This window comes from Apis cerana, linkage group LG11, assembly GCF_029169275.1.
Source record: "Apis cerana isolate GH-2021 linkage group LG11, AcerK_1.0, whole genome shotgun sequence".
NCBI classification, from domain to species: Eukaryota; Metazoa; Arthropoda; class Insecta; order Hymenoptera; family Apidae; genus Apis; species Apis cerana.
Genome location: NC_083862.1, coordinates 2,600,058 through 2,620,819, shown reverse-complemented (window position 1 = coordinate 2,620,819; position 20,762 = coordinate 2,600,058). Strand labels below are relative to the sequence as shown.

The 20,762-nt window shown below is 34.4% G+C and overlaps 1 protein-coding gene across 15 annotated transcripts in view; it reads right to left on the bottom strand.

The window, feature by feature from the left end:
* Nucleotides 1–34: 34 nt before the first annotated feature.
* LOC107997218 (anion exchange protein 2) overlaps nucleotides 35–20,762 on the bottom strand; it is a 58,736-nt gene continuing 38,008 nt past the window's right edge. For 5 of the 15 annotated variants that reach the window (XM_062081408.1, XM_062081409.1, XM_062081411.1 and 2 more), the window contains 8 exons: nucleotides 13,532–13,712; nucleotides 13,071–13,152; nucleotides 12,461–12,829; nucleotides 7,942–8,629; nucleotides 7,341–7,403; nucleotides 4,603–5,197; nucleotides 3,321–4,431; nucleotides 35–3,162 (listed from right to left, as the gene is read on the bottom strand). In XM_062081408.1, coding sequence (XP_061937392.1) covers nucleotides 2,490–3,162; nucleotides 3,321–4,431; nucleotides 4,603–5,197; nucleotides 7,341–7,403; nucleotides 7,942–8,629; nucleotides 12,461–12,829; nucleotides 13,071–13,152; nucleotides 13,532–13,712 — 3,762 coding nt within the window. In that variant the 3' untranslated portion in view covers nucleotides 35–2,489. Of the gene's footprint in view, nucleotides 3,163–3,320; nucleotides 4,432–4,602; nucleotides 5,198–7,340; nucleotides 7,404–7,941; nucleotides 8,630–10,102; nucleotides 10,398–12,460; nucleotides 12,830–13,070; nucleotides 13,153–13,531; nucleotides 13,713–18,043; nucleotides 18,206–20,762 lie in introns of those variants that run through there. The other 10 variants (XM_017055653.3, XM_017055655.3, XM_028666385.2 and 7 more) reach the window with 6 other exon arrangements.

The window sequence follows — 20,762 nt, the reverse complement described above, 5'->3', positions numbered from 1 at the left end:
TATTGTAAGGATATAATTTTAAAAAGTTACAAAATAGAGAGGAAATAATATATTTATTTGTTTGTCTAATATAAGGCATAAATCATCTACTAGAATCTATTACTAATTATTACTTTTTAATACTGTATGATAACTAGATTATGTACAATTCTTTTACGAACTCATAACAATTCAATACTTATCTTGATAATCTTTCAATATAGGTAATATCAGTAGTATGTATATAATAACATGTTAATGTATTATTAGATATATCTAATGAAATTCAGTGTTAAAAATTTCATGCTTTAGTATATGCTCATAAGTACTGCTAACTTTTTGTTCTTATAATAATTCTGGACCTCTATCACAAATTATGCAGCACAATATTCTCGATTCGTAGCTTTTGTATTTTTTGTATAAATAAGTAATAATAAGTAATGCGATTATATTTTTGTCTTTATGTAAATATTAGGATTAGAGTTGAGTTTTTAATAAAGTACTCTTGCGGATTAGCAAAATATTTTAACCAATTAAAATAGAATGTCTTTTCTCTTTCATAATAGCATCTAAAATATTCATAATGATTTTCATTTTTATTGCACGTATTTAACATACGATGACATTATTATTATCATTATTATTATATATCTTGGTCTTGTTTAATGTGAAATTTTACATTTGGAACAATAATTATTATTGTAAAATTAATAGTTATCGTAAAATAGTTATCAATACTGATCTATTCTTATAACAGAAATAAAACATTAATTAAACATTTTAGAAAAGATTATTTCACAATTCTTTAATTTTTCTTATATATTATTTTTTTAAATAAGTATACGATGATAAATTTAAATAAACGTTGTTTGAAGTAATAATTACGGCTTACATTTTTTTAAATTATTCGAACCAAAATTTTTTTAAATTATTCGATTAACCGAAACTATTTTTTCCGTTATCGGTTTCATTGATATCAGGTACTTCTCTAAATATATGTACCCTTTTTATTATCATTTAAATATATATATATATTTTTTTTCTTAAAAATTAAATATATACTCTTTATAACAGAATAAAAAGAGAATATTACAAATTGAGGCATTTTTTTTCATAACATCGTAACATTACAATTTTTAGAAAAGAAAAGAATACGTATTTATACGTAATGTAAATAACATGTAAATATTTTTTATTGCATGAAAACGTACTATTGAATTTTAAATCTTATTTATAATAATTAGATTGATTTAAAGAGTTGTCTTATATAGTTGACTTATATTTATAAATATGATGTTTTTTTTATATAATAAAGCGTTTATGGAAAGTTTTTATTAAAAAAAAAAAAAAAAAAAGAGTAGAATAATTTTCAAAAAAAGATGCGTTTATAATCGACGGTATAATAAATTTTACTTTTAAGTACACATGTCGAAAATATAACGAAATCCGTTATTAAGTTTCATAATTTTGTAAAATTTAAGTTTTCCAATTTTGAGATATTTATAAAATATTATTTTCATCTAAGGAAATAACGTTAAAGCACACACATTTATCGAATATTGCTAAATGATTGTAATTTTTCGCACGAAATGAGTTATACGGTCCCAAAGAAACTAGATTTATAACATTAATCGATGAGAACAGCTAATGATAACTATTCGGACAATTTTCTTATAAAAGATTTAGTTTTCAATTCTTCTAAGTTATTTCTCTATATAGACGGACCAGCACCATTTTGTAATTTATGACCTTTTGATTTGGCACTCTCGTATCTCGTGCCTTTACGCCTAAATTTTTCCTGAGCAATGTGTCGTTCATCACCGTTCTGTAGAGGCACCTTTTTATCCCATCAAATCGAAAATAGATGAAACGAATTTTAAGTTTTGATTATGAATATATCAGATAAAATGTAGGTATACTGAATATTGTTTTATTTTACATTATAATAAATTATTTTCTATGAAAAAATTATCATAATTTTAATCAGTCTGTAATCCTTGTTAAATTCAAATAGTAATTTTTAATATACACGTTACATAATTTAATAAAATGTAATAATTCAAATACCTACACGTATTCAATATATGCACAATAAAATACATTTTCTCATTTCATCCCGTTCTAATGTCATTATTGATTATTTACAAATTTTGTAGTACAAAATAATTTTTACGAATTTAACGAGTTAACACCACCGTTGAGAATCAAAATCCTTTTATTTATCCCTTATCTACGTCCTTAATTCATTATCCTCTCTTAATTCATTGGTATACATATTTGCTCTTTCACGAAAATAGAGATCTTTTCTCAAGAATTTGCGCTAATATTATAGAATCGCTTCGATACGTGATAAGAATAATAAGTAATAAGTAACGGAGATTAGCGTGATTCTTTGAAGAAGAAAAAAAAAAGAAAAGAAAAATAGAAAAAAAAAAAGGTTAGGGAAGAAAACAATGCAGGAAGAGAAGAGAGGAGAGGTATTTTTTCGGACAAGTCGAATAAGGCACTATCTAACCAGGTAACGGAGCTTCCTCGTAAAAATCTGGTTCATCCTCGGTACTCTCGTGTTCCGATCCTTTGCTATCGAGTGCCCGTAGCTCTGCCGCGGTAAAAAAGTGGTTCATCTGACCTCGTAAAGGTATCATAAGAATCAGGAAGAACGGAAGTGCCAAGGCTGCCCTGGTACTTTTCACAATCCACAGTATAGCCAGGCACAAAATTTGTATGAGGGTGAAGATGTGCATTTTGTACGTTTGTACACGCCGTACGTAATTAGCGGTGCCGTGGTGTTTCACCGGCATGAAAAACAGCTTCACGCGATCGAACAGTTGGACGCCGTTCGTCGAAGAGATACCCATGTAGAGAAACACTCCCAAAAGGACGGACATTGGTACGCGTCGCAAAAGTGGCGCCATCAGCACACTTACGCCGATCAACACGGCAACTAATAGAGCGCTCACTCTCTGCTCCTTTACTTCGACGATGTGCGGTTTATCGCCGGGTGCATGAGTACGGGACATAACTGTCACCGCCGAGACGTGCGTTAATGATCGAACGGAGGCGGCGCAACACCAAGGAGCGCCCATCAAACCACAACCGACGTTCATTAAACACACCACTACTATATCCATGTGATAGCCGTTGCCTTTTCGCAATTTTCGTTCTTTTTTATCGATGATCAGCCTGCAAACAAATCATTGTTCTATAGAAAATAGGAAATAAGTAGAATTATATATCGTAAAAATCATTTAAAATAGGAATCGTTTCTTAAATATACTTTGAAGATAGTTCTAAATAATTAATCGATCAAATTGTTTTTGCAAAGAAAAGACGATATTTACTCGGAGATTTGAGTTTCCATGAAAACAAGAATGTAAACCAGCAACGCTGGCACGATGCAAGCCATGGCCATCCAAAGAGGGATAGGTTTATGCACTCCGGCGGGTGACACGATCCAGTTTCTACCAGGTTGAGTCGGGGTTAAACCTTCCGGGACCAGCAATTTCTCCGTTTTTACTTTGGCCAGATAATCGATCAACGCAAACACAACGATACTGATGGGCACGCCAAAGTCGCCAAAGGCCCTTCTGGCACTTCGTCCGAGGTAATGACTGTTGCGGAAGATGCGCAAATAATAAGCACCGAGGAAAGTACCAAGACACAAAATGGTACACATGAGCGCGGTGTTGGGCTGGTTTATCAATATTCCAGCTGCGTTGTGCGCTGGTATCAAAGTTTGAGGTTTGCTCAACGGAATACCAATCGTCTCGCCAGTCTTTGGGGAAACAACGTCGATCTCTGTAACGTTCAACGGCTGCTCTTGGTAAAACGTTCGATTCGTCTCGGGAATAAAACTGTACTCATCGAGCAACGGATTTTTCACGAAGTAATTGTACAGCTTGATGAACGTTTCAACGATGTAGAGAATGGAGATTAAGCCTGTGAAAATTTCTTCGGTGAAGCGCGTGAATAATCTGACCAACACGGACCCCTCGACACAGGCGATCGCTAGAGCTATGATTCCCATCCATGCTCCAACGTAAACTCTCACGGTTAAGAATTCCAATTCATTGGCCAGGCAGAAGTTGTACAAACTTTCATCGAACAGCAACAGAGGGCCAGTCGTGCCAATGATGACTAAAGGTTGGGTGGAAAACAAAGCCATCACCACTCCCGTCCAGGAGCCGGAGACCAGGGTCTCGGATATGCCGATGACGTTATGCGTTTTGTCGCTCATCAACCCGCCAAAAGTAATGGCTGTACAGAGGGCAGCAAAGTACATGAAAATGGCCGCCGCTAGGCAAGATGAACTCAAACCGTCGGTAAAATCGGAGAGATAGAAAGGGTAGCGTCTCTTGATATCGTTGATCAGCCCGCCAAACGGGCGTTTAGTTCTTCGAAGTGGGTCATCGTCGTCGGCAGCTTTCTTTTCTTCTTCGCCGGCAAGCAGAGCTGGGGAAAACGAAACGAACAATTATCATCGCGATCCTTTTTTGATATTTGTCTTTGCCAAGAAGAAATCCTGCACAAGAGCAAGAAAGAATCGTTTTTTTGAAATTTAATTTTTAATTGAATATTTAAACATTTTTTAATCGCTTTACTTTGGAACGTCCGCGTATTTACCTTTCTTGACAGCGGCCTCGCTTTGAACAGGCTTGCTCTTCTCTTCAAGCGCCTTGGCCTTCCGTTTCCTGATGGCCTCGCTCTTCGCCTTCAGCTCGCTGAAAGGTAACAACGCCTGCCTCTCCCAATCGCCAGGGGGCAGAACGATCGAATCATCCAGGAACTCATTGATCGCGGAAAGAAGCTCTCGTCTTTCGTTCGCTTTGTAAGCGACTTTATGGAACGACGTATTGGCCATTAGGGTGGCGATCGATCTACCGATTTCGTGATAATCTAGATCAGCGTTCCTCGGCCCCAGCAACGTGAACATGAATCTTACTGGTATCGTGACTTCCGTGATCGATGGAATGAACACACCCTCGGCAAGCCTGACGAACGCGATCGTCGGTTGGTCCAGAAAATCGACCGCGCCGACCAGGACAACCGTGGCCTCGGCGCCGGCCGGGATCCTCTTCAGTATGTAATCGTTGTGGCTCTTTTTCAGATCCTCGTTGCTGCTCGTGTACGTCAGCTCTTCCTTCATATCGACCACCGTGTGATTGCTGTCCAGGGCCAAGTTCGACGACACGATCTTTGGTTTCGCGTCGTTTAGATTCTACAGTGAACAGGAACACCAGTTAGTGTCGCGCGAGGAACGGGTCCACCGATTTCGAATGTATGCATACGATGCGTTGGACCAGGCAGAGGTTTGTTTAAAAAAAAAAAAAAGGATTTCCGTCCCTAATTGGACAAGCGAGAGAAATAGAGAGAGAGAGAGAGAGAGAGAGACAGAGAGAGAGAATTTTCTTCGCGTAGAGGCGGATGCTGAATCTTTGCGATATTTCGAAATTGGAGGAAACGTTTTGTAAAATGTTGAAAAGAAAAGGGATATCGATTTTGGTCAGAGATTTCTTTCAAATTTTTTAGATTTCTCTTTCTTATTCTCTTTATTATTCATTATGAGATAACGAACGAAAACCATTTCTACAGGATCCGCCTCTCTGTTTCAAAATTGAGGGAGGGGGGGAAAAAATCACATATACCCGAATCTGAAATACACATCTCTAGGATCAAACGCTACTTAAACTTCAAGTGTGGTGTACGCTAAGCGAAAATAATCCGTAGAAGAGAAATAAAAAAAATTCCAGAACGAATGATTAAACGTAAGAATCGGAATTACTCTGCGTAATGCAACAACGACAACAAAGAGAGAGAGAGAGAGAGAAAGAGTAAAGGGAGAAAAAAAAAGGAAGAGAGATAAATAGCATCGATTCGATAATTGCCAACGAATGAAAGTGCAATCACGAGGTAACGATCGAAAGTGTACGATAAACCGTTAACGACCGCAAGTCAGTGTGTCCGTGTTCGTACTTCGAGTACCGAAAATTAATATTAAGAAGCTTGTTGCAATTGCCGAACACATAGATATGAAAAAAAAAAAAAAGGAAGAAAGGGAGGAAGGAAGAAAGAAAGAGAGAAAAAAACGTAAGCCAAAAAGGGAACGACATATACCCATGGACTTACAGGTGTCACTTTATATACCAATAATCATACAGAATAAGGTACAGTTCTACGAGCTAGCCGGCGATATTGCCATTCTCCTACTACACTATCCCTAAAACTAACTATATATAAATATATATATATATATAGCGCTATATAGTTTTATGCGCGCAAACAACAATAGGAAAAAATTTTACTATTTGCGTGACTCGATATATCCGTATACGAAGATGGACATTGAACGATTTTCTTCCACATAATGTACATGTGTGTATCCACGTGTGAGACGTTTTCTCGATACACACAAACGAGAAGATAGGGAAGCGATAAGAAAGTTGGGAAAACACACTCATTTCCCTGTAAGTTCATGCCGAGAGAATGTTAATGCGAAAAAATCGGTATATATAATATGTATAATATGTATAATATGTATATGCATAGAGTGATTAATATATTCAAGTAAGTGGACATCGAAAAGAGTCGATTTTTTAGAAACAAATACAAAAAAGTTGGCTTCTAAGAGAATTTCGATCGTGGATTATTCAAGTGATTGAAGGACGCCTGTGGACAGGCAATCCGCGTAACGTTGGCAACACTGTGACACTTGTGACTCGAGCCGCAGCGCAATGAAAATTTTAATTTACTCGAGATATTGCTCAAACATTTTTAATGCAATAAAAAAGAAAACTTTTAATAATTCTTTCTTTTAAAAATTCATTTATTACTCAGCAAAATTAAATTATACGAATTTCATGTTTAACATTTTGTAGAATAAAATGAAATTTATATTCTCTTTTATATTTGTCTCCGTACGGATCGATTTTCCAAAGACTTTTCAAGAATATATTAACATTCTACATATGTATACAGGGTGCTTAGCTACAGATGTCCAAAAAATTAAAAGGAACGATTCCTCGAAGTGAAATAAGCACACAAAATCAAAAATAAAAAATTGCACGATCGTCTTTGTCCTTTAATTATTAACGATTAAAAATCGATGAATGCAATCAGAAGATTATTAGATATTTTTAATCGTCGATTTTTAAATGTCAAAAATTAAAAAAAAAAGCAAAGCCGAGAATACGAGATTTTTCTTTTTTTTCTTTTTTTTTGTTTCTGATTTCCGTCTTATTTTGGAAGAATCGTTTCTTAAAATTTCGTTGAACGATCCGTATATGATCGATGGTGGGCAAGCCGTAAACTAGCGGTAAAAGTTGTAAATTCTGCGTTTTTAAGTCGGGAAACGAGAGATTTACATGTTGGGTTACATGGTTCTCAGAGGCTTCCCGCGCAGCGTCCTCTTCCTCCAGACAGACGGACTGTGGAAACAACATTAGGACACACCGTCAGTCAGGCCTCCCGTCTCTACGGATTTCTATTGATTATTTCTCACGATAAACTTTTTCTTTTTAGCGATATTAAAAAAAAAAAAAAAAAACATTTCTTTCATAAGCGCAAACATTCTTCAAATTTCATAAAGGCTCAAAAAAAAAAAAAGGATTAGACGATTAAGTAGCTTAAAAATCGATTACCAATGATTAATATCGCAATTATATATAGGTAGCAAAGAAAATGTCGATCGAACGTTACGATCGCACGTTTCCGTGCGGTAACGTTTTTCACGACCGATATCGAGATCGTATTGCTCGTTTCTTTTTTTTTCTTTTTTTTCTCTCCTAATCGTTCCCTCAACGTTTCAATTCGGGGGATCAAATCGAGAACCGTACGATATTCGAATATCGAACGAGATATGCAGCACATTCATCACGTAATTTCTTTAACAGCGACTGTGCTCGAGCAGCTCACACTTGATAATAAAAAAGGGACCAACGTTTCCTCTCCGGCAAGAACAATTACCTGCAAGCTCGTGTAGCTGGCGTAATTCCGTTTCCCGCCGAAACGGAATCCACGATCGTGATCGTGGACGTGCCTGTGCCTAAGCAACAGCGCCCTCATCACTACCGGCCTGTCTTCCGGTAGAATCAGCTCTTCGATCACCATTTGCTCGACCACCCTGTATACCAGGCCAGGGAGATCCTTCTCCTCGAGATCGAGGAGAACCACGCCTGTCTCGAGGCATCTACGGAGATTCAACAGGGAATGGAAGCTCAAGGAAGCTACGTGGGGCCTGCCCCATCTGTCCGCTCCCTCCTCCACGTCCTCCTCGTATTTGATCCATCTGGCCGTTTCCCTCCACTCTCTTTCCTCACCGACCCCGTACAGTTCGTCCAATTGGACGAACACCTCGTGCGGAGAATGGTCGTACATTTTTTTAAAGGTGTCATGGGGTATGCCACCTTCCTTCTTCCGGCCTATCTGGACCGTCGAATGAGCCGCCTTGTGACGCCTCATACCGCGCGGATCGTCGCTTCTGTGCGACTCCAGGTCGTCGATGTCCAGTTCTTGAAGGGTGCTTGCCTCTTCCGGTTGTACGCTCACTCGCCTCGCAAGCACACCCGGCCCATCCGGGAGACCAGCTCCCGATCGTTTCCTCCATTGTGGATCCTCTTGGAGCGAGTATTTTCGCGATTTGTGATGATGTCTTCTGCAATTTACAATTATCCGCCAGATTATGTTCCGTTACTCGTAAAATGTAATATTTATTCGTTAGAAGTCCACAGCCTTAGGGACTAGATGCGAGTGTATAACTGTTAAGGACATAAAATTCTGTATACTTGTTTTATCTTTGTTGATAACGATCACCGTAGAATACGACGGCTAGTAAAAAAAGAAACGGAGAAGAATTGAAAATCCATTTAACTCGTTGGATTCGAGAAGAATACTTCTTGCTTTCAATGTACAATAATATAAGAATTTCAAGTTAGAAATGTATAATTTTGATCGAGTCTTGAAATTATTAGAAAATCGAAAAAATTCGATAATATTATATTCTTTAATTATTTTTCCTTTTAATTTCAATAATTCTATATAATTCTATATATAAGGATTAAGCAGAAATTATGCTTCTCTATTTTATCTTCTCTTGAGTAAGCTAAATTTCAATGTTTCGAATCAATCGTATTCGATTATTTGTCCGTTTATGCTTACACGGTCGAGCGAGAATCAAGATTCTGCGCAATACGTTAATTATCGAAATCTCACCCGAACTTGCCCGAATTTTTCCGATCCGTTCCGAATTACGTTTTCGAATCCCCCTAAATCTCTAGCGTACAGCGAATAAATACGTACTGTAAGAAGCTTCAAAATTGTTTCAGAACTTAGTCAAATAATTTATGTTTTGCGAAGGAATTGGTACGCTGCTACAAATAATAGCTGCACTCTCTTGTCTCGAAGTGTTGCCAGAATTGTATATGTGCTTTTTGCTGGCAAATGATCTTGCCTGTCAATGTAATGAAAATCAAAAACGAAATCTAGTCAAGAATTCAACGATTAGTATTTAAAGAACAGATGCGTGATTGTGACGTATATGAAATGTATTTTTGAAAAATGTCCGCTATTATAATTCTTTAGCTTCAGTAGCTCTGGGACAGTCGATTTATCAATCGATATATTATTACAACACGCCAATGTGTCGTAAACCATTGGTCTCAGGTGTAAAAATTTGATTAAAATTTTAATCAACGTAAAAATAATATTTAATACTTATTAAATAATTTTGACAAATGATTCATGGACAAATCGATCGATTAAAAATTGTTATTACTTACAAAATATTGTTTCTATTAATCGATATTAATGAAATGAGCGATATATTTTGTAAATATATATTTTTTTCCAATAAATAATTGTAACAAGTATTATTTTTTAAATTATCGAAATAAAAATGCGAATAGAATTAATAACAGAGGAATTAAACAGCTAAATAAATAAACAATAGAAGATAAAAATAAGAAGAGTTAAAAATCTGACGCTAAAAAATTTAAAAAATTTTGCTACAGAAAATTAATTAAAAATCGATGAGGTGAATCGATGTTATCAAGTCACAGATACACAAAACATTATCACGTGCATATTTTATTAAATTAAATTAATCGAAATGGAGAAGAAATACGTATACTTTTTGACTTGGCCTAAGTGAGCGATATACAAGTTGTAGCGATCCGGACGATAATCGAAATTCATCATCGTAACATTCGCACTATCGATGATCGCAAAAAAGAAAGATCGCGATCAAAATTAATTAGAACAATGCGAAAACAATGGCCTCGAACAACAGACTGTTCGATGCAAAGGTAAATCTCTGGCCGAAGGCCATAATATTAGAGAGTAATTGTAAACTAGTTCGCAATGCTTTCCGCTAAATATTGTACAATTATCTTACATTCAAAGCGTCTCGAGAAAGATCGAAACTGTCACTGGTGGTTGGCCTCGACGCGCTTTATTTTCTAACGAACTGAAACTCAACTTCGAAAAGATTAAATTTCGAAACGATTGGTGCGCGGTGGTTCGCGCATGCGCAGCACGTGCCTATGTTCAAGAATACGAAAATAGGACGATAATAAAACATGTACAGTACAGTATTTAATCATTATATGTTTCTCACGGTATCCACGTACACCCGTATACTCCATTGAGAGGGAATCTAACGAAACGAGTAATTTCACGTGTTTCGCACGGCATTTAATAACAATGCGAAATAAATTTCTTTAAATATTAGGTTTTCGGTCCTGCTTCGTCTTTTGTCAACTATCGTTCTTTATTATCGTTCTTTATTATCGACAAGGATAAAAAGGGATTGAAATTTTATGTCCTTAACTATATATAGTTATACTTACGGCTGATCCTGAGGTTAAGTTAGGTTAGGATGAGGTTAACTGTGAAGTTAAACGAATAAATATTTTTATGTACTTGATGATATCGAAAGTAAATGGAATAGATGGTAGAAATATGAGAGAAAGTGAAATATAAAAATATCATGCTTTTGATTTATATATATATAACAATAATCAAACTTAAATAAAATTAATGACTGCAGTGATACGTAATATTTGTCATGTTTATTATGGATTCATTATGCGGAATGAAATTTACACGTGTTACTTTAAAACAAAAACAATTATTTCGTATTAATACTCTGATACTCGACATTTTTATGTTATTTTGTTTAAAAATAATTTGTCCCTTTAAAATTATATCATCTCATATTACTACCCTCTAAATTCTAATTTTATCTTAATTTAAAAAATTTATAAATTATCAATCAACAAACGTTCGCTTATTTATATTTTAAAGTTATTTGTTCTTTTTATTTATATTCTGAAATTCCCTAGATGAGAGAACAAAAATAATAATATCTCACATTCTTATCCTTTATTCTAGTACAGCAATAATCATTACGTATTAACCAACATCGAAACTCACGAACATGCCAAATCGTTGCGTTTACGTTTCGCTACATTTATCCAATAACATTATCGGACCCGCAGTCAATATTTTCGTGCGGATAATTGTTGAAATACGATGCGTTCGATCGAGATTCGTGCTTTACGAAAATTAGTCAAGAATATTAAATCTTTCATTACGAAGCAAGGACGACTTGTTGTAAATTCTTTCGTTCGATGCTTTAATAAGCTATCGTCAAAATCTTGCAAAAGATTTTTCATTTAATTTCATAATTTCATAATTATTGATATAGCATAATAAATATAACATACATTTCTACGTGTTTTAGTAGAATACTGGAATATTTGGAAGTGATTAACGCGTATTAAAGAAGCAAGAAAATAATAATTTTATGCATTTTCATGCTTTTAGTAAAATTATAAAAGATATTATATAATAAGACATTGAAAGCAAACATGTAAACATTTTAATTTTTATATTATATACCTATAACAAAATGTTATAAAAACGTGCCAATGTTCCCCTAGCCCAGTGGTTCTAAATTGGTAGTAGACGAGGGAAAAAAACAATAGTATTTATAAATCTTAATTTATATTTTCATGTATAGAGGCTCGTGACCAATGAACACGTTCTAATTATCTCAACAATTCTGGTACTGGAACTTTGAAATTCTGATTTTTAGCGGTACACCATTCGCGTAAAAAATTGAGCACCGCTATTATATTATTTCAGTTGTAGCATAACAGATACTTTTAGACTGCAGATATTTATGCAAAATCATGTTCATTCATGAACGGAAGAGAATAAAAGTTAAAGAGGGATTTACTAATGAAATATTCTAAAATAAATATCCCAATGAATGATAAATACTTGGGATGTTTCGAGCATTTAATATTTGCATATTAAATACGCACTCTCTACGATAAATAGAGATAGAATAGAAACAAAGGAATAAAAGGCGAATCGATTTTGAATTTCCTTCTGACGATTTTAAATAATTCTGCATACATATGTGCATCCTTTCGCACGGAAACTGAAAATTAACGCCACAGCCTGGTCAAAAAAAACTCACTTGTGCTCGTGTTTTTGATGCCTTCGACACTTTCGATCCTCATCGTGGTTCGCGGACGCACCGACGCTAGGCACCTCGTCCTTTTTGAAACTGTGATGCACCTCCTCCTCTTTGATCTTCTCGAATTGCACGCGTGGGCTGCCAACGGTCGGGCTGTCGCTGAAACCGGAAGCAGCCCTTTCCGAAATCGGTGCCTCGCTCTCGCTGCTGACAACATTCTCCATTTCTTCCGTGGTCTCGTCATCGGCGTTCTGCATGCTCGTCGGAGACAATCCATTGTCCATCGTGTCCAGTTCATGCCCACCGCCATTTCCTGTCACAACCTGTCCGTTCTCCTCTTCTTGCCCGGCTTCCGCTGTGGATCCTTCGCTGTGAACGTGAGATTCTCCCGGTTTTATCAACTGTTTTATTCACACTTTACACTTGTATTTACAACGAGAGAAAGATAGAGTTGATCAAAAATTATTTTCGGCAATTTTCAATAATGTGTGATTTTATAAAGGATAAAGAAACGAGAATTTTTATATATCGATAAAGGGAGGAAAAATCGAGATGACAATAACTTTTAAAAAATTAACTTTCACTTGGATATCTTTTGCTGCGAACTTACGGTGAAAGATGTCGTCGCATAGACCTGGAATGAAGACTTTTCAAGGGCATGTGCGGATGGGGGTAACTTCTTTTTCGATGCTCTGAAACAATACCATCGAACGAATATTCCTTTCCCGCGAGCGAAACTTTGGTTAAATATAATTATTCCATCTTACGTAATCAAACGAGAAACACGTGTGACATCGAAAATAAAAAAAGAAGAGAAAAAGAAAAAAACCGTAAGTATCCTCTACCGTTTCGTAATATTATATAAAGAATAAATAATGTCGCGGTACATCGGAAAGTAGAATTGTTTTAACCTTGAATCGCAAGAAAAATTGATTTACGTAACTATTTTTCTGTCTCTGAGGAATTATTGACATTGGAACGTTATGCGAACAAAAGCTACGAAAGCTTGTCGATGGTTGAAGAAAAGGAAGAGGAAGAAGAAGATGGAAAAATGTACGCAAGATCACGTACGATTGAAGTCGCGATCTCCATATCGCGATGGTGGTCCTCGTTCTCGTTCTCGATCGGATCCAGCCGATTCTGAAGGGGAGCCGAGTCGGGCTACGTCGAACTTCTCTCCGGTATCCATTGCGAAAACCTTCTCCATCTCCTCGTCGAGTTCCGGTCCCGTTTCCGCGCCATGACCGTCGACCTAATCCGAAAGAAACGATTTCAAAAAAGTGCTGTTGTTGGGGATAAAAATTGACGATAAATACGTGAGAATTTTAGAGAAAATATTCCTTGGAACCGTTTCGTGCGAGGTAAATATTTTTGCATCAGTGAAAAAAAATAGATGAAAATATTCTATCATATTTAATTGTTTAATATAAGATTAAAGGAATACAATTTGAAAGGAAAAATATTATCTTTTTTTTTTTTTTTTTGAGGATGATGGTGGAATACGAAAATCATCCGTCAAAAGAATAAATCGTGTTATTATGATAAATGTAAAAGAAACTAGACTCAACCGGTTTCGAGCCAAGTTTGATAATGGTCCGTGACTCTACGAACGTGAATAGAAGAAGGCCACTCGTCGAAATTTAAAAGCTACGTTATCTTTTACTTTTCCTCTTTCTTACTATCCTTTTCTGTGACCGTTGTTACCGACGAAATGTCAACAGAGGTATAAAATTTTATTTTTTATCAGTCATAAAGATCGGTTTTAAAAAAAAAAAAAAAAAAGAATTCTCTCTCTATTTTAATCATATTAAGTATATAAATACGAAGAAGATAAATATCGAAGAGAATCGGTGGTTATAAATATCATGCCGAATTTCGTTAATTTAAACTTAATTGTTTCCGTAGAAATTAAAATTTTTTTATATTCTATGAATCAACTCTCTGTCAAAAATTCAAGAAATTTTAATAAATCCATCGTATTTAATCGAATATCTAACTACTATCCTAAGTACTATGCTTACATTATTATAGATAGTTGCATAATATCGATTTATTCTTCGAAGGTGAGAGCCTCAACACCTTCGAGCAACGATGTATACCGTCGACAAGTTAATACTACCATAAGCGTTATACTTTTCTAGATAATAATATACATTTGATAGAAAAGAAAATGACAGTTTTATCTTACCGATCGAGAACCGAGTTGATTTAAAACGCGTACACTACCGTTCAAAAGTTTTCCATCCGATATCAAGTATATTTGTTATAACCAAAGATTTTTGAAACTTGAGAATAGCGATCAAAAGAAAACAGATGTCGAATCTTTTTTCTATATATTGATCTTTTCTTTGTTCAAAGCGAATAGTATTCGTTATTATTTGTAAAACATTTTTTAATTTTACGCAAAAATATAATTTCTAAACTTTTAAACGATGTAATTTTAATTTATTATTCCAACTTTTCATTTATTCATTGAATAAGGTTAACTTTACGGATATTTGGATGTGAAATGTAAATATTATTCGAGGTCCAACAATACAGAAAATGAGATCAAGTTTTACAATTATAATAGTGCACTTGAAACAGTTAACTATTGTATTTTCCGTTCGCTTAAATGTCACACTCACTAATTCTTGAAAGTGGAACAGTTGTTCGATAATTCTCAGGGTATTTATTCCCTTCGATAATTAACGCTTTTCTATCTCGATACTGCGATTTATTTAGCCACCATTGTATATCTTTAAAAAAATAAAATGAAAAAAATTGTTCAAAGAGATACCCAAAAAGTGGACGAAAATATTGTAGAGGAATAGAGGTTAGGTTAGGGTAAAAATATCACGTTTAACTTTACAATTATGCGAACGAAAATGTATTTTGTAAATAATATTTCAATAAGAAAAATATTAGAAAAAGAAATTCGTTTCTAGCGAAAGAAAAAAATAGTGATTTAAAATTCGGCTCAGATAAAACTGTGAGAGCTTTAATTCAAGTTTTCTACACGAACGCTCCAATAAACGATGCACTCGAGTTTATCGTAAGAGCTACAAAATTGTTTTATGTCAAAGATGTTCTGGATCGAAAAAAATTTTACTTCCCATATAGATATATGAAAGAACAAAATTATGTTAAAAACGTATATTTACAATTTTTTTCACAACTCTTTCATTTCAATAATGTGATTTTTAAAATTTATTAAATTTATTAATTTCAACTTGAGATAAAAATTGATCGTTGATAATTCTATTATCATAAATCGTATGATAAGTTTGTTTGGAATATTAAATATTGAAAATTTAATTAATCAAATAACATATGCATTTTATTCTATTAATTTTCTTCATCCTTCGGATATTGAATATTTCTTTACTACGAAATTCTTCCTCTTTTTGCATGAAAAGATTCACGTGTTACATTAAAAAAAAATTTGCAACAAAGCATTGTAAACATTGTATGCAACAAGTAAAAATAATATGAACGAGGTAAAATAACGAAAATTGCAATAATTTTTGTCATGACATTTAACATACGTGAAAAACAACTTCTTTTTCTGCATGTGACTGATGCTTTCGATTGATTCGCTCCAGCACAGCGCAATTATGTGCTTAGGCGGTAAAAGTTTATAACAGAGCATTACTTTGTACTCCCACCAAACAAACGACAATTAATCATTGGCGCGAACGAATTCATTACATAACCTAACACAGTATTTATTTATCATAAAGTCTGGATTAGTCACGAGCATATAGCAGTTAGAGAGACAAAATTTTATCTTTATTGACTTCGACTGTATAGAATGATAGATATAGAAAAACGTATAGAGGGATTGAGAATCCAAACACTCGAAGAAATTTAAAGGTCAATGTTTTGCTATGAATTTAGTTTGACTTGACTGGTTCTTAGCAGGTTTCCCTAGTGGAGATACGGATTGTATATCCACGAGAAGAGCAAATAAATAATATTAAAAGAAGAAATTTAACGAATTTAAAAAAAAAAAGATAAATAATTAAATTAAATTAAAAAGATATAAAACATCATTTATCGTTAATTTTCTCTTGATATCGAAGAAATATTATTACGAAATAACTCCCTTAACGCAAATACTTGGAATTTTTATTTTAAATTATATTTAATTATATATTTAATTACACTAATTATATTTAAAATTACGAAACTAAAAGGCAAAAATATTTCAATCAAATCGAATTGGTATTTCACCAAGGCCGATTTACTTTCAGGAACATTCCCTTTCACTGGTTTCATTTGCACCTTTCGTCGTCTTGGTTTGCTTTATACTGGAATTCTTTTACGATAATGGAAATTAAACTGCGAGGAATGAAAGAGAGTATGGAAACGTCAATATGATCATTACTGGGAAAACGCGAAATTAATTCTGTCAGCAGTCATTTAATGATCTCTAACACGGGTTAATTTGTGATGAAGAATCGTCATTATAGTTTAATTCGATAAATATGTTTATTACAAAGTTCTGAGAATTTATTATAAATGATGATAGGTTGAATTTAAATTTTATATCAATTTTTTTATCTCTTTTCAAAAGTTCAAATCCATTACGTTATGAAATATATCAACAGGTTTGATACATCGGTAAAAAATTAAAAGAAAAATGTTCGTTCGATATCAAAGCGGTTCGAAATCATTTCAAAATTACCGCCAAAATCAAATAAATTACAATAAAAAATTCAACTAGTTTATTCTTCCAATACTATATCTTTGACTATCATTTATATATTATTCCGTTTAATTCAACATAATATGGAAGAATAGCAGTTTAAAAATTATAATAATCACGAAATAAAAAAAACAATTTATAGAATTAACGATAAATGAACGATGCGTACTTTTTATACTGCATAAATTTTTATTTCGATACGTTCGATAAATTATGTCATACTAAAAAATTGAAACGGATCTAACATGCTTCCGTTTAATTTGATAATGAATTTGATCATCGAATATAAAAAAAAAATGAACCGATGAATTTTCATTAGTAAAAAATTATTACGAATGCTTGCAGTAGGCCAAAGAACCGAAGTATGTATAATATTTATTCGTCATTCGCTCAAGCACTTCTTGCGTACATAGTATGTTCGAGAGTCATCCCCACTGAATCCTCTTGGACCCAGTGAAGCGAGAATAATTTCACATCGAAGCAGCATAATATTTCTTCAAAAAAACTTGAATTCTCACTCTCTCGCACTTTTCGTTCCGTCATTTTCTATTCAACGACAAAAATAAAACAAAGCTCGAATTTCACCCGTTTCTTGCAGATGTAGAATCTATCTTAATAAAAATACGAATAAAAAAAAACACCACAAAAGAGTTCCTATGTCAACATTCTTACATATATATATATATATATATATTTTCCTATGATGATGGAACGTCGCGATGTCGTACAACTCGCGCGAACGATTCACTAATGACTTTCAATTTCCCTCGAAAAGAAGAAGAACATCGTCGTTGAAGGATCGTTTCACTCTCATAATTAAGTACACACTTCGGATATAGGAGACCAGTGTTATCAGCATGCAGGACACAGTGGCACGAGATATATCATATCACCTGGTGGCTCGTCCGCAGGGAGCGGCGTAACCAACGGAGAACCTTGCTCGACGCCCGTTGAAGGAACGACTTCCCGGAGGAATTACCGGCGGCCTCGGGCATGGCATCCCGGGCCGAAATGACACTCGTTCGCTCGGCTCGTGCTTACAGCTCGAAAATCCAAACTGACGGAGAGGGTAGCGCTACCACCGGCGGTTAGAGTGAGATACGCAGTTGCAAGATGGTGGGGGATGCACTGTAAGGGGTGGGGCGAGGGAAGTATCTCGAACGGTCGATATCAACCCCATACGTTGGTCGCGGGCAGACGGATCCTTCGGAAGGTTACCCTTTCTCTCGATTCAGCTCGATCGTGCGCTTCTCCCGGGATGATTGCTAACTTGGGGACTGACATCGCGATCTCCATCGATCGAAATCAATCCGGCAATCTATTTTTTTTTAAATTTGTTTTATTACACGAAGGAATTTATAAAATTGATGTCATTGGTATTATTCTTTTAGAAAAATGTAGGAGGGAAAAATAGACATTCGGTTAAATAAAATGAAATATCACTTCGGTGCTTCGAGTTTTTTGTTTTCATTATTAAAAAATTTTGCAAAGTTTTTCAACGGTTATAATTAGGAAAAAAATAAGCATACTCAGTATTTTTGAAAAAATGTTAATTTTTAAATAGGAAAATGTACTTATTATATAATCGTATTAAAAAAGATAGTACAATTAGTAATAAAAATAAAATTAAATGGTAAGTGAATTACGCTCATATGAAACATTATGTTTCTCATCACTTTTTGTGGTTCATTTATAATGACAATTGTTAACCGCAAACAGTCCATCCATCGTGTAATTTGAAAATGTTAAATCATTTCCATTATTTAATTCACAAATAATGAGAGACAAAGTACAACTTCTGGGATAGTATGCGTATAATTATTAGCTTATATTTTAACTTGTGTGTATCGGACTAAATATAGCACGCATCGCTACCTATATATACATACGTATAGTTCGCATGATGCAGTGACATTGCTCGACTTGACGAACAGTATAACTACAGAGCCTTTACACTTTCATTCTACATCTATATCCATGCTCAGACAAAACTGATATAAAATTTGCCTTATGCTCAAGATGGAGTATCGTCAAGTCGTATAGAGACGACACAGCTTATCCCGTCACCGAGGTTTCGTCGACCTGACCCGTAGATCAACGCCATAAATAACTAGGATACGGGTGATGAGTTATCCGTAACTAGGTCCAGAACATTTCCCGGGTCGCGATGAGATAGCATCGATATACCGAAAAATAGCTGGCCATTGGTCGATGCTATAGATGCAACAAGTGTCAGTCGGCCGTGAAATCTACCCCCTGAAGGGGTTCCTCGATGGAAACGTAGATAGGAAGAAGCAGGAAATCGTCAGAGGGACAAAGAAGGAGGGCTGGGTTGAGGAAGAAGCGACGAGCGTCGTGACGAGCGTTGCGGCGGCTTCGATCTAAGAGTGGGGGAAGAGAGAAGGAGTGGGGGTAGAAAAAGTGGGGGGCAGAGAAAGCTGTCAGCTGGTCAGACTCGAACCGGACCAGCGCAACTTTGCCGAGGCCTAGGTCGCAGCGGTAGCTTATCGACCACCGGGAATGCCAGGTCTTCTCGATCTCCTCTCTCACGAGTTTCTCCGGCGAATCATTTCTACGTTTCAATACGAACTGTTTCGAATGACAGTTCGATTTGAAAGTGATTGCAAAGGATTGTCTCTCTGGAATTCTCGACTAAATTTTCAATAAGGACAAATCTGTATTTTGTACGTTCATGTTATACTAAAAAGATCAGAATATTTTTTTTTTAATCGATTATAATTTGTAATTAAAATAGCATAGAAAATATATATGAATATTAAATTTGTATTTATGCGACGAATATATAATTTTGAATATAGAATTTTTCAAAGGAAAGGTAATTTAAAGTTTTTTGAATTTTTTTCCACAAAGTTTTAAGAGTAATTTACTTCGAGAAAATTACTTCAATCGATCTTAAAATTGTGAAAGATACCTACGTTCGAAATTTGAATTTACATGCAATACATCAATTTTATTACTGTCAGGAATGTATATATCTAATATTATCGCATATTTTCAGAAAAATTAATCAAAATCACAGATTGCATTATTAATCGATTGCATCGATTGTACATTGCAAGACGATGAATTATAAAGTCGATAGAAATCATGACATGAATTATGACCGATCAAGAAATACATCCCGCGTAAAAGGTTAACGTTATTTCTGGAACAAATTGATACTTTTTAGAAAGTCGTGCTACGACTTCTCGAATAACTTTGAATGACAAGAAAGCAACTAAATAATAAATCAATTTTATCGAGGGATTCATATTTAAATCTTAAAATGCTCATGTATCCGACAAAATGAATATAGTTATATATAGTCAATTTTAAGAAAATTTAATAAAATGATATATCTATACTTACGATAAATTTTATCGAAGATATTTACAAAAAAATTAGCTGAAAAATTTTTTTAAAAATCATGTAATCGTATAAAAGGTTTTAATAGATATTTAAAAATTTAAAGATTGATATAAAATAAAAATTAAAAATAAAAAAATTGAAATCAAGAAATAAATAATATATATAATATATACACAATAATATAATAAACATACAATTGTTTTCGTGAAAAAAAATTTAAGAAAAATACCTCAGGATTCGAAC